We start from the raw sequence: 13745 nt of genomic DNA on the forward strand, positions 1-13745 counted from the left end.
CCGGACCCGGCGTCTCCCAGGATGGCTGCCCCGAGCCATGGGTCGCGGCCGAGCTAGCGCGGAGCGTCCGACCCTCGCCCGGCGACTCCCGGAGCCGGTCCCGCGCCCCACCAGCGCTGGTCCCTGAGGACGACGACAGCGGCAGCCTTGCCTCTGCCTTCCCTTCCCGTCCCGTCCCTGCCGCCCCGCACTCCTCCCCCTGCTTGAGGCTGTGTGTCAGCACTTGGCTGGAGACTTCTTGAACTTGCCGGGAGAGTGACTTGGGCTCCCCACTTCGCGCCGGTGTCCTCGCCCGGCGGATCCAGTCTTGCCGCCTCCAGCCCCGTCACCTCTCTGCTCCTCGGCCGCCTGGGTCCACCCCAAGACACCGTTCCCCACGGGGAGAGGGACGACGCGGCTGGCACCCAAAGAAGGAGGAGAAGACGAGGAAAGACAGCAGAATCTCGGTCCCTGCTCCAGGTCCCTCGGACAGAGTTTTTTTTTTTTTCCCATGTGGAGACTCTCTCAATGGACGTGCCCCCGAGTGCTTCTTAGACGGACTGCGGTCTCCTAAAGGTAGAGGACACACGGGCCGGGACCCGGGGCTGACGGGTGACACCGCGTTCCCGCCATGCGGCGCTGAGCGCCACGGAGGACCGGTCGGGTGGACATAAACAGACCCTCTCCCGGTGCACGTGCAGCGAAGCCCTAGAGGAGTCAGGCGTCCCAAACCCCAGACCCCTCTGCCCTGTCCACCTGGCCTGCTTTCTCCTGCAGGCCGTCCTTCTCCCCCAATTTTCGGTATATTATTAGGTCTGTTAAAGACTTAATGACTTTACAAAAAAAAAAAAAAAGTTACAGAAATCCAGTGGATTTCACCCATTACTTGCAGACCAGTACTTCAGGCCTTAGAGATACGTTGGCCGTCCTTAAGTTACTCCTGAACCTAGCTAGAGTTTGTCCAAAGAACTAGGTCCATTATGGACGGTACTTAAAGTTGGGGCTCTCCGTGCGTGTTTACTGTGAGGATGTGTCACAGTTTACACGTGCATTCATAGAAACTATCCATTTACATAATTGCGGGAAGGTGCATGGACGGGTTCCTTGACTGAACAGGGGTCTAGGGAAGAGGACCGACTGTCCAGTGGGTCAACCCTGATGTTGGGGCGTGGGCCACAACTTGCAAGTGGCGTCATAAATCTTGAGTTTAGCGCTTATGAATCTGCAAGTTAGATATATTCGCCTACCAGGAAGTTCTATACAGCGCTTCTAAGGAAGTCACATGTGCGTTTGTGTCTGTTTATGTGCAAATGAGCACTGCAGAGTATAGTTGTTTTTTTTTTTTTTTTTAAGAGTTGCAGTGTGTCAGACTAACCGGTGGCTTCCCCGCTTCCTGACACCACCTTCCTAGCTGGTGTCACAAGAAAAGGTGACTGATGGTCATTGACTTTTATTGAGAGTGAAGAGCAAGCCCCAAGTGAGAAGTCCGATGTAGGCAGAGAATGGAATGAGGGGAGGAGAGAATCAAGGGACTTGGGGTCCACCATCCTCTTGATCATCGGGGCTGTAGCCCTCGAGCATGACATGCCAGGAGAGCATCCTGGAGAAGGCCAGCGAGCCCTATGGGAGCCGGGGCCGCGGGGGCGGGCGAAGGACTGGGCGGGGAACGTGGGTGACTCACGTCGGCCCTGTCCGCAGGTCGACCATGGTGGCCGGGACCCGCTGTCTTCTAGTGTTGCTGCTTCCCCAGGTCCTCCTGGGCGGCGCGGCCGGCCTCATTCCGGAGCTGGGCCGCAAGAAGTTCGCGGCGGCATCCGGCCGCCCCTTGTCCCGGCCTTCGGACGACGTCCTCAGCGAGTTTGAGTTGAGGCTGCTCAGCATGTTCGGCCTGAAGCAGAGACCCACCCCCAGCAAGGACGCCGTGGTGCCCCCCTACATGCTGGACTTGTACCGCCGGCACTCGGGCCAGCCAGGAGCGCCCGCCCCGGACCACCGGCTGGAGAGGGCAGCCAGCCGCGCCAACACCGTGCGCAGCTTCCACCACGAAGGTGAGCGGGTGGCGGGCGGCGGGGCGGGGACGGCGGGCGGGGACTCGGCGAGCAGCCCGGGCCTCCGCTAGCACAGCGGACGGCCCCTCTGCTTCTGTACCGTCCCCTCTGTGGCCCCGAGCCAGGGATTCCCCACTGGTGAGTCCGCACCCTTTTCCTGGCAGGTAGCCAGAAGACAGACTCCTCCCCCAAGCACTGGAGGGAAAACGGAGTGATGGGGAAGAGGGTAAAAGGCTGGCTAGTCCCTAGTCAGCTAAATGTGCGAGAACTCCCCAGGAGAAAGCAAGCGGAGGGTAGGAGTTCCTTAAATCTGTCTGAAAGCTCAAGTCTGTGTCTTGTGTTCACACTGGAGGTTTAGGCTAGACAGAGCCAAGGGCAGAGTGTTCAGGGGTAGTACTAACAAACTAAAGCCCAGGGCCCCAAAGCTTTCAAATTTACTGTTGATCTGGGCCTAGTTTGAACGATTTTGAATCCCTATCTAATCCCCGTGGGAGATCAATTCCACAATCAATCTTATTGTTTCCACAGTGACCTTCCCTTCTTGTGTTTAAATCTTAGTCTTCACGTGGAGACAGGGCAAGCCTTCAGATAAAAGCTGCTTCTGCTACTGACTGCTACCTTCCTTGTGCAAGGCAGTGGGGATTTTTTTTTCTTTCATGATATGAATATGGCTTCCCAAGGTAGGGCATTTCTGTTTATTTCATCAGAAAGACATTTAGTGGGTTGGAAATGTCTTAAGGACCTACTGAAGTGTCTTGCACTGAAATTCTTGGAGCAGTTAAAAATCTCCCCAGCTCAGTTCTGTGTGTGTCACTTTAAATGTGCTTTTGACTTAATGTATTCTACATCGAATATCAGTTCCTTCAAGTTCTAGAAGAACGCGGAGTTGTCTGTCAGCTGCAATTTATAGAACAGCAGGGAGCTAGGAGTGAAGTTCCCTTTTTAAAATTTTGCCTTGCCTTGCTGAGATGATAAATTTCAAGGGAAAAAACCTGTGCTCTGAAATGGTAGCCCAGATCGACCCCCCTCCCCCAGCCCTCTCATAAGGGATATGGCTTAAACTTTGAAAAGTCTGGTTGATAGGAAAAACTCCCACAGGTAGGTCACACAGCAAGAGATGGACCTTCCTTGAGGCAGCCACTCATTATGAAGGGTACTCTTAAATCCATCTCTTGCAAACAGGTTTCTAAGGTGCTTTCTGGGAGCAGAACTCCATTTGGAAAGATAGAGGGACCCCATCCTGGTCTCTGGGATCTGCCCACCTAGAGCAGGGAGACTCAGGTGTGTTCACCCCGTTCTGACCACCCTGAGGTGATTCTGGCCTAAGCTGATCTCTTCCAGTTGACATTGATTGGAAAGTTTTTGTAGATCACACACACACACACACACACACACACACACACACACACACACACACAACCAGAAAACTAGCACGGCTATTTTCTCTGCTGCCTCTAGCGATTTAGAACAAAAACCCATTCCCATTTATTTGTATATTTATTTATTTACTAGTCTTTTCTGGCATGAAAACCATTCTTTATTTGTAAAAACCAAGTATCTACCTTATCTTTGTTTTAACTAAGCCAAAAGGATTGTTTAAGTCAATTAAAATACAATTAAATGAAAGTTTCATCAGTAAAATCTGCATCTTCTCACTCACTCTTCCCCTGGAAGTGGCTTGATAGAAACACAGGCAAAGCGTTGTCTCTGTGTGTTATTTTAACTTGGTATGCCTGAGTTCACAACAAAAATTTATATCTTTAAAAGAGATTTTCATGTATAAGACTGCATAGAAGTTATCAACTTGCCTAAAGTAAACTTGCACTAACTTTATATCTTGGCGCATTTAGATTTACATTTTACTTTAAATTTCAAGAAAACCCCTTCTTTTCCATCATCCTCAGGTACACATGGCATTTTTGGAGACTGTTCATTGTCGAGTAACCTAGAGTTTGATTTTTATAAGCATCCTTGTGCCACTAAAAATTCTTAGAAAACCATGTGATAAGGCTGCTGGCTCAAGATCAGAAGTGAATTCATACACATTAATAGACACACATTTGGTAAAGAACCTTAAGGACCCTATTAAAGAATTACCCAGTGGGCTTCTTTGTGAGTTGTATTAGATGGTTGAGTGACATGATGTGACAAGATATACTATGATAGCCTTTCAACCAGTGGCGGATGCTTCCAGACAGTCTCCTGTAGAACATTGGACATGGATTTTTTCCCAGAGAGCGCAGACTTTGCTGAATCCCCTCCACCCCCAGGTCACTGAAGACCTTCCCCAACTGGCTGCCCTTGAAAACAGTTTGAAATTGTTTGACTACATTGGCCCTACAGAGACCTCTTCTTTCCTGGCAGATCATTTACTGAAGGAGCTCACACTTGCCCTTCTGACAATGGAGAACAGAGTCTTCCTCTTTTGTTTGAAATAAATAAATTATGTGGCCTGTGACTAAAGTTTTTAAAGAGGGAGAAATCCTGTTGGCAGAAGAGTAACTACCCAGAAAATACCCACAGGCTAGGACATCTCAAGGTACAACTCTACCTTGCGATGGTGGAAGCATGGTCCAAAATTCCAGTATGGATTTGGACATGGACACCCAGGAATGCTCCTACCTAATACCTCTAGCTGTTGCAGTGTGATTACAAAGAGCCTGTGGGTTTGCAGAAGTTCCTTCCTGCTGATGGTTGTCAGTGGGTCCTTTGGACCCCTCTTGACTCCTTTGCAGGCTGCTTTTGTCCTGTTGAGATGTGCCCATGAGGTATGTCATCAGTCTTTAGAGAATCCCTCCTGGACCTGCAGGAGCACAGTCCTCCTGAAGGTGCTGTGCTCAGGGGAGCACAGGCCAAGTGGGGCTAGTGGCAACCACCAGCCCCTGCTTTCCTTTCCCACCACTTCCTTTGTTGCCTTAAAAATGAAAACTCAATTCTGTGTTCTTGAACTTTTCTTTCCCTCTATGATGCGTCATTTACTTTATCCTGTACAAAGTCACGTGTGGCCCAAAGCCCCTTGCACCTTGTTGCAGGAGTGAGATGCAGCTGCTGATCTGGAGCAGCCTCAGGCTTTGTTGTTGTTTAGGTGGAGGAATGTTCTCTGTCCAAAAAGTGTTGCAAAATCCTCCAAGCTTAATGATAACTTTTGAGATAAAACTCACCCTACTTTAGGGCAAGCAAGTAGCCACAGAGAGCAGGTTCCAAACAATGTCTGTGTGTCCCTTTTGGCTGGGTCATTTCACTTTTCTGTTCATTTAGCTTTGTCTACATGTCCAAAGGGTAGCTGGACAATATCTTTTGATCCTCAGGACAAAATTCACTCTGCACTTAACATGGTATCAGGTACCAATTCCCAATGATTTGGATTGCTGCTTAGTGATTTGACTTCTCTCCTCCATTAGACAATGCCTTCCAATGGCTAGAACTTGGACATTGCAGTAGACCCAAATGAACAGTTCTGTGACCTAAGGGAAGTCACATAACCTCTCTGAATTCCCATCTGTTTCATTCACAAAAATGGAGATAATCATGGTTTTCCTCTAATGAGCTGGATGTAAGATAGTTCATAGAAAGATGATGGCACCAGACTTGGGAAAAATAATTCGATAGGTAGGTAGGTAGGTAGATAGAGAGAGAGAGAGAGAGAGAGAGAGAGAGAGAGAGAGAGAGAGAGAGAGAGAGACAGACAGAGACAGATAGATAGATAGATAGATAGATAGATAGATAGATAGATAGATAGATAGATAAACAACAAGAGAAAGAAAGAGCATTCAGCACTAATGTTTTATGGTGACATTTTAATATCCTATTATCCCTTTTTCTAGGGAGTGGCTCCAGCCAAATTATTTTGAGGTAGATGAATAATCAACATAATGTGGAACTTTAAATAAGGGGCTTTGTTTCTTGGAAAAAAAATAGAATGCCATTGCTGCCCTGTTTCCTTCTTCTTCTTCTTCTTCTTCTTCTTCTTCTTCTTCTTCTTCTTCTTCTTCTTCTTCTTCTTCTTCTTCTTCTTCCATTTTTTACATCCAATCATCCCTTTCATTTGATTAAGAACTAGGAGGCTGATACTCAGATTAGAGACAGCTAAGAATCTTGAAATCACTTAGCAAGTTCAGCTGATTCAACAAGGGATGTTAAATTAACAGCTATTTCAGCCTCCAAAAAGTGTGCATTACCTACTCTGTATTTTCAGAACCCCAGGCTTGCTGTGATAATTTGTAGAGTTCTTTTCCTGTAATTTACTTTATTTAAAAGAGATTTTCAATTTCCCGCCCTCAAGAAGAGGTTGCAACTTGTCCTCTGAAGGAGCAAAGGTGTTGTGTGTCCTGACCCTCCCTAGGCAGTTAGTTTCTTTAAATTCTTGACTTCTGTGTATGACTTCAGTGAACAGTCACAGTAGATACCTTGGTATGAAGGATGGGATGGGGTCTTCCAAGGATTAGGCTAATAGAAATGCGGTTGGAAGCCTGGAGAGGTCTTTTCCTTGTCATTAACATTGGGTAGTGCATTGGTCTCCTTTGTGAAGGTCACTTATCTTGTGGATACTTCTTACCTCCCGAGTGACAGGCCACAGGAAGTGGCCGTTTCTATGCTTCCAGTTGGAAGATGGCAATCTTGGCTTTATTTCTTAGGCAGATAGTATTCTGTGTTACTTCAATGACCTGTCTCCCACATTTATCTTGGGGACTGCCTCTTTGTTCTTTCCCCCTTGTCATATATGTGTGTCTGTGTGCATGCATGTGTACTTATGATTGTCATCTTTTCCTTCTTTGTGAATTGGGATTCAGGGATTTTGCTCCCATTTTTTCCCCTGTTGTTAACTGATGCAGCTGTTTGTGGTAATTGACCTTTATATTCTGTCTTTAAAGGAAGTAATATGTACCTCGCTGTGCCAATGTCAGGAGAAGCCAGTGTGACTTGAGTTTGGGAGATGTTGCTACTGTTGTCCTTTTTCTATTGATGAAGTGCCTTGGGCAGAAACATTAGGGAGCCCAAGAATGGCAATGAAAATGGCTTTTTACAAAAGAAGCTAAATACAGTCCTTCAGACTTCCTAGGAATGTCCCGGCCCTAAAGTACCACTAGCTGATAGTAGAGTTCAGAACATAAACGGGTCCCCAAAGGTATCATCAAGAACTTTTTGTCAAGCAGGTGCAAGAGGACTGTGAATGATAGCCAGCTGGCCTAGTATTCTTCATGTCCAAGAAGAAGAGCTTTAAAAAACTCCCCTGTTTGAGTCCCTGGCTGGCTGATGGCAGCCTGAATCCTTACTCATTGGCCAATACTAAGGCCCCTTCTATAAAAGGTGCTTTACAAATCTACTCCTTTGTCAATGTGCTGAAGTGCGGTCCATCAGCTTGCAGCATCTCTTCACTAAGAACGTAATGGAAATGCCAGCGTGCAGGCCCCTTCCCAGAACAACTGATGTGCAGGCCAGAGTCTAGGATCTGCTGTGCAAACACAGGGGTCATTTTGAATGAGGAGGAGATGGAGATGAGAGGACAGGCAGTTAGAAGCCATTTCTCCTGAAATTCCTCATCGCTAATTACTACAGTGTCTTAGTGCCACCCATACCTTTGTCTCTCGAGTTCGGAGCAAAATGGCAGGGTGTGCTTAGCAAAATGTCATCATTGATGTTGAGTTTCAGAGTCTTTAATTAGGAGACTAAAATCTGTATATTGAGATTTGTAAATCATCTAAATTGTAGAGTAATGTTTTCAAATGCCGCTTAAGGAATTGACATTAAAGCTCGTTTTCTTAGTTAAGAAATGCAATAATTTCCTCAACCCCTCAGTCATTAGCCCTCTACTAACTATAGTGCTTAGACTTTTTTTTTGCCCCCCTTAAAGTCTGTCTGTGAATTCCAGAGAAGTGTTTCACTATTTCCTCCATTATTATAGCTACCTAGGAGCTATGTTCACATATTGGATTAAACGCATAGCAGTCACAAAGTTAATGTGATCATATAGAAAAAGGAGACTCCATTTTCACTTCAGAGATGACATATTTTTATTTCTTTTATAGTGTTGAGCATTAAACCCAGGGCCAAGGAAAGGAGGCAGACACTGTACCTCTAGCCCTGACATTTTTACTTTCTGGTTGCAAACTTTTATGTAGTTTAACTCAAACTGTGCATTGAGGTTTTAAACTTCTCATAAGGAAGTAAATTACCATTGGCTCTCTTACTGAATGCTTTCCTTTTTCTCTCCACTTTGATCAAACTAGAAGCCATTGAAGAGCTACCAGAAATGAGTGGTAAAACGGCCCGGCGCTTCTTCTTCAACTTGACTTCTGTCCCCACTGAAGAGTTCATTACCTCTGCAGAACTGCAGATTTTTCGGGAACAGATACAGGAAACTTTGGGAAACAGTAGTTTCCAGCACCGAATTAATATTTATGAAATTATAAAGCCGGCAGCAGCCAGCTTGAAATTTCCTGTGACCAGACTATTGGACACCAGGTTAGTGAATCAGAACACAAGTCAGTGGGAAAGCTTCGATGTCACCCCGGCTGTGATGCGGTGGACTGCACAGGGACACACCAACCATGGCTTTGTGGTGGAAGTGGCCCATTTAGAGGAGAAACCAGGCGTCTCCAAGAGACATGTGAGGATTAGCAGGTCTTTGCACCCAGATGAGCACAGCTGGTCACAGATAAGGCCGTTGCTAGTGACTTTTGGCCACGATGGAAAAGGACATCCACTCCACAGAAGAGAAAAGCGTCAAGCCAAACACAAACAGCGGAAACGCCTCAAGTCCAGCTGCAAGAGACACCCTTTGTATGTGGACTTCAGCGATGTGGGCTGGAATGACTGGATTGTGGCTCCTCCGGGCTACCATGCCTTTTACTGCCACGGGGAATGCCCTTTTCCCCTGGCCGATCACCTGAACTCCACTAACCATGCCATAGTGCAGACGCTGGTGAACTCTGTGAATTCCAAGATCCCTAAGGCGTGCTGTGTTCCCACAGAGCTCAGCGCAATCTCCATGTTGTACCTAGATGAGAACGAGAAGGTCGTACTCAAAAACTATCAGGACATGGTTGTGGAAGGTTGCGGGTGTCGTTAGCACAGCAAAAATAAATAAATAAATAAATAAATATATATATTTTAGAAAAAAAACCCTACTCTCCCCACCCCCCAAAACCAGCTGACACTTTAATATTTCCCAATGAAGACTTTATTTATGGAATGGAACGGAAAAAAAAACACAGCTATTTTGAAAATATATTTATATCTACGAAAAGAAGTTGGGAAAACAAATATTTTAATCAGAGAATTATTCCTTAAAGATTTAAAATGTATTTAGTTGTACATTTTATATGGGTTTAACTCCAGCACATGAAGTATAATGGTCAGAGTTATTTTGTATTTATTTACTATTATAACCACTTTTTAGGAAAAAAAATAGTTAATTTGTATTTATATGTAATCGAAAGAGATATCGGGTTTGTATATAATTTTCCAAAAAAAAAAAAAAAAAGGCCTGTAGCTGTTTTTCAGTTGTGTGTATTTAAGATGCGAAGTCTACATGGATGGTTCCTGGGCAAAGCGCGCGCACGTTGGCTTTTGTTTCCTGCAGCACTACTGTTAAGTTCACAAGTTCAAGTCCAAAAAAAAAAAAAAAAAGTGGATAATCCACTCTGCTGACTTTCAAGATTATTATATTATTCAATTCTCAGGAATGTTGCAGAGTGGTTGTCCAGTCCGTGAGAACTTTCCTTCTTATTAGGGGGAATATTTGGATAAGAACCAGACATTACTGATCTGATAGAAAAAGCTCTCCTTGTAGAAAGAATAAAGCAGGACCAGTGGAAATAATTAGGAAAACTGTGACCATGTCGGGAAATGATAATGGCGTCTTGTTCTTTCCTAAACCTATGATCCCTTCCAGGGGGCTGATCTGGCCAAAGTACGAAATAAAATATAATATTTCTTCTTTATTAACATCGTGGTCATATATATGTACAACTGATTATCTTGTGGCCCTCCTAAAGAAGTGGCAATTAATTTGTATTTTGTGTTTACCCCCTCCTCATCAAGCTCTTTCTTTATTCTCCAAAGCATCCAATTTTCTACATTTGCCCAACACTTAGCAACATTGAACACGTCATGTTTTCTTCCTACAACCTGTTCTCTGACCTATCAGCTTACTTTTCTTTCCAGGGATGTGTGTTTGAACACATTTCTTCAAATGTTAAACCTATTTCTGATAATAAATATCAAAAACTCTGGCATTTCACCCTATAAAATCCAACCCGTGAGAGCAAACAGTATATTTCAGTGTTCATTTTGTCTACCAGTGTTTGCACTTTCATTTCTGAAGTGACTGATTTAAAGGGGGTGGGAGGATGACGGAAATGGTTGGAGAATTCCAATCAAGCCCCATTTGCACCAAAGGACTTACCGATGAGTTAGTGGTTTACAGAGGAGCAGGAAAACACGTGAGAGAAAGCCAATCCCTAAAACAAAGCAAAGCTTTCAGGTCCCCAGGTAAAGTCCCAGAGATGATCTCCCATGCAACGGAGGCCACAGTGCCAAGAAATTAGAAAGAGTGTCTGATCAGCTTCTGCAAAGTGAAGTCAAATGAAGCACTGGTGAATGAACCCTCAGCAGGGGCAGAGCTTCAGCACTCAGGTTGGAGGTGAAACCTAGGTAGGGCTTTGTGGCTACGTTTGCAGACTGGGGAATCCACAGTGCTAGTTTCCTGGCAGTGTTTCCGGTCAGTTTCCAGAATGTGTGTCCTCCTGTAGTCCATCATCACGGCCGAAGCCTAGTTCTTACCTCCTTTCCCATCCCCTGCCTTAGAACGGAATCAGAAAGCAGTGTGCTTACAATGGGAAGGGCTGTTTTGTCAAATACTTCTCAGGTATTAACATGGGATGACCTTGAGCACACCTCCCATTGGAGGCTTTGAGCTTCTGGAGATCTCATTTGGAATGAATATTCTGGTTAGCTTTTGCAAGCATTCTTCCTCATCCCTTTTTGCTGTTGCTTTTGCGAAGGCAGAAACCATCAGACCCAAGTATGGCTAGCCAAGTCCTCCTTGTCTTTCAGTCATTCTTCGCTGTTTCTTGCCATGGGTACTGGTAACAAACTACAGCCTTAACATCTTCAAAAGAATGAGCCATGTTTTTCCGTGTGTCTCCAAATTCTGCAGATAGGTGTGGGAGTATTTGAGAAGGAATCTGTCTTCTGGCAGGTCCATCCTTTGCATTGTTTTCTCCTTCATTGGTTCTGATTTTCTTGGTTAAAATAACTTGCAGAACAGCAGGTCCCCTGTGATGTCTATGTATATACATATCTATGTATATATGTATGTAGTGTGTATGTGTTCTAATTTATGCATATACATACATGAAAATAATGTATGTTACATATGTGGATGGTGAAGTTATCAGTTTCCATTAAGGTTCAGAGGTTTCCAATAAATGGAGCCATGTCATTCTTATGCAACCTGAGTGGTTCAGGTTTCCCCTCTAGTGTTTTAGGATGGGGAAAATTCATCCCCTATAACCAAAGATGCATCAAATCCCTTAGCTAATGTCTATTCAGTTGCTGTTGAGATACTGATTCATTGGGCACTAATATGCCATGCCCCCCTTCTTTGACAGAGAGGCCAAAGGAACCGAGCTTTGCAGTAAAGAATGGTTAAAGTAAAAGAAAAACAGGTGTGTGTGGGGGGCTATAAACTGGCAATCTGAGGACATCAGAACACCCAGCCTCTCTTCCCTTTCTGTTTTATATCTTGCAGGGGAAAGGACAGGTAGGGTGAGATTAGGGGGAGGCACGCACATCTGCTCTACTCAGGTAAACTGCATTTCTTCTTTCCTTCACCAGGCTGACATAAATTACAGCCTTATGATATTCTCTAGGGCAGAATTTTCTGACCAGTTCCCTGCCCTACAAACTTCAAAGTGAACCTCTACCTAACTTGCGGGGCCTGAGTTCTAAATAAAACTTGTTAGATTTTAACATGCACCTCAATCATCAGTAATGCCTTGAGGGAAATCAAGCCTTGATGTCTATACAGCCTCCATGGAGTCATACTACTTTATGAATCTTGCCCCAGTGCTCCGGGTGGGGCCGTAGGTCCTGAATTCCTAATGAACTCCCGGGTGAAACCAGAGGACTACGGTTTGAGTGGCAAGATTCTGTTGACTGTTCTTTCTATCAGAACTACAGAAGCTGGATCAAGCGTAGCCCCTTCGATCAAAAGCCACATGTAAATGGAAAGAAACAGAATGCAAAGCTGCTTTGCGTGGCATCCGAAACAATGCCCTGTGTATTTTTTCAAAGACATTCTTTCCCCTACAAGATGACTGGCAATCTTGTGTTCTAGCCACTCTTAGACATGAAAACACTTGGTTGCTTATCTTGTAAAATCTGCTTTGCTTGCTTGCTTGGGCATGCTGGAGTCAGTTTAGTCAAATACGTGTCAGTACATCTATATGTATGGGGGAGCAGGTGCAAGCCCTTAAAAATGTACTTTCAAAAACTTTTAACACTTAAGACAGTGCGCTGAGCTGATCCTGTGTGATCTTAGTGCCAAGCGATTGAGTTAAAGGGTTCTCTTTGAAGACAGCGGGTGGATGTCATGCAGTTGAGGCATTTGTTTATACAAAATGATGCTGGATTTTTTTTTCTCTAAGTTATAAGACAGTGTACTGTATAACTTCACTGAGCCTAGAGTGTGGTGTAAGACTCCAAAGCTGGTATCTGAGGTTTGATCTAATGGAAGTTGGAATTTTCTAGGCTGCATTTGGCTTGGAATAAAGTGCTTACGTGAATGGGCTTAAGCTAGGAAAAAAAAAAAAAAAAAGAAGTGGGTTTCCCTGCGCGAAGAGGCTCAACACAGAAATAACTTCCTGTCTTTGCTTGGCGTTGGCACCTCTTCTTAGCAGAATGCCCTTTGGGGACTGGGGGGAGTTTGTGAATCACTTTACTCAACTCGGAAGACCTTCTGACAAGCAACTGAGATCTGAGCATTGAAGAAATGTTGGGATGAATAAATTCTTAATCTCAACCAGTCTTTAGTTGTATAAGTCTCTCTCTCTCTCTCTCTCTCTCTCTCTCTCTCTCTCTCTCTCACACACACACACACACACACACACACACACACACACACACACACACACACAAACACACACACACACACACACACACACACACACACACACACACACACACCCCACATGCATGCACATCTCTGGGAGAAATTTTAATACGTTCCTCTCTGGAGTCTGACTGTTGAGAGTAGAGCAGCTCTTTCTGACCTGATGGGTTTATCATTTTGTTTAGGTCTCTAAATTTTGAATTGAGTCTCTCTGAGGTGCTATACCAGACGCTGACTTTAACAGCACTTAAAAGCTCATGTTTGCCTGTGTGCTGGGCCCCACGCCAGGGCATTGCCGGGAGTCCATTACTGCTGCAGTCCATTCTGATGAGGAGGTCTCCCAGCAAAGCCCTGGTCTGCTCACAGCTTCCCTCATAAGGCGCAGGAACTCATCTGGACCAAATTTACCCTGGAACTGCTTGGCCACAACACTATGAGAGAATAATTATTGAACTATTTTACTGTACAACTATTTCCAAATTGTTGATTTTTTATTGATTTCAGGAGGCAAGCTAATTGCCCCATGGCAACTTGATGTTAACATTTAATGAAGATCAGGAAACAGAGTTTATGAAAAGCGTTTGTATAGTGACTGCAAAGCT

The 13745-nt window shown here is 44.9% G+C and overlaps 1 protein-coding gene across 2 annotated transcripts; it reads left to right on the plus strand.

Moving 5' to 3' along the window:
- Nucleotides 1-242: 242 nt before the first annotated feature.
- Bmp2 (bone morphogenetic protein 2) lies at nt 243-9976 on the plus strand. Of its 2 annotated transcripts, none has more exons than XM_052725445.1 (3): nt 243-555; nt 1678-2027; nt 8255-9976. In XM_052725445.1, exons 2-3 carry the CDS (start codon nt 1685-1687, stop codon nt 9094-9096), a joined length of 1185 nt encoding a protein of 394 aa, XP_052581405.1. In that variant the 5' UTR covers nt 243-555; nt 1678-1684; the 3' UTR covers nt 9097-9976. The 2 variants fall into 2 exon arrangements, with proteins under 2 accessions (XP_052581405.1, XP_052581406.1); XM_052725446.1 differs by having other exon boundaries at nt 1730-2027.
- The last annotated feature ends 3769 nt before the right edge of the window (nt 9977-13745 follow it).

Source organism: Peromyscus californicus, unplaced genomic scaffold (assembly GCF_007827085.1).
Source record: "Peromyscus californicus insignis strain IS unplaced genomic scaffold, ASM782708v3 Scaffold_7__1_contigs__length_154581171, whole genome shotgun sequence".
Taxonomy (NCBI): Eukaryota; Metazoa; Chordata; class Mammalia; order Rodentia; family Cricetidae; genus Peromyscus; species Peromyscus californicus.

What these genes read in the sequence shown, in the direction of transcription:
- Bmp2 (XM_052725445.1), top strand. Translation starts at nt 1,685, where the DNA reads ATGGTGGCCGGGACCCGCTGTCTTCTAGTGTTGCTGCTTCCCCAGGTC. An exon ending in GCGCAGCTTCCACCACGAAG is followed by an intron (nt 2,028 to 8,254) that starts GTGAGCGGGTGG and finishes TGATCAAACTAG; the next exon opens with AAGCCATTGAAGAGCTACCA.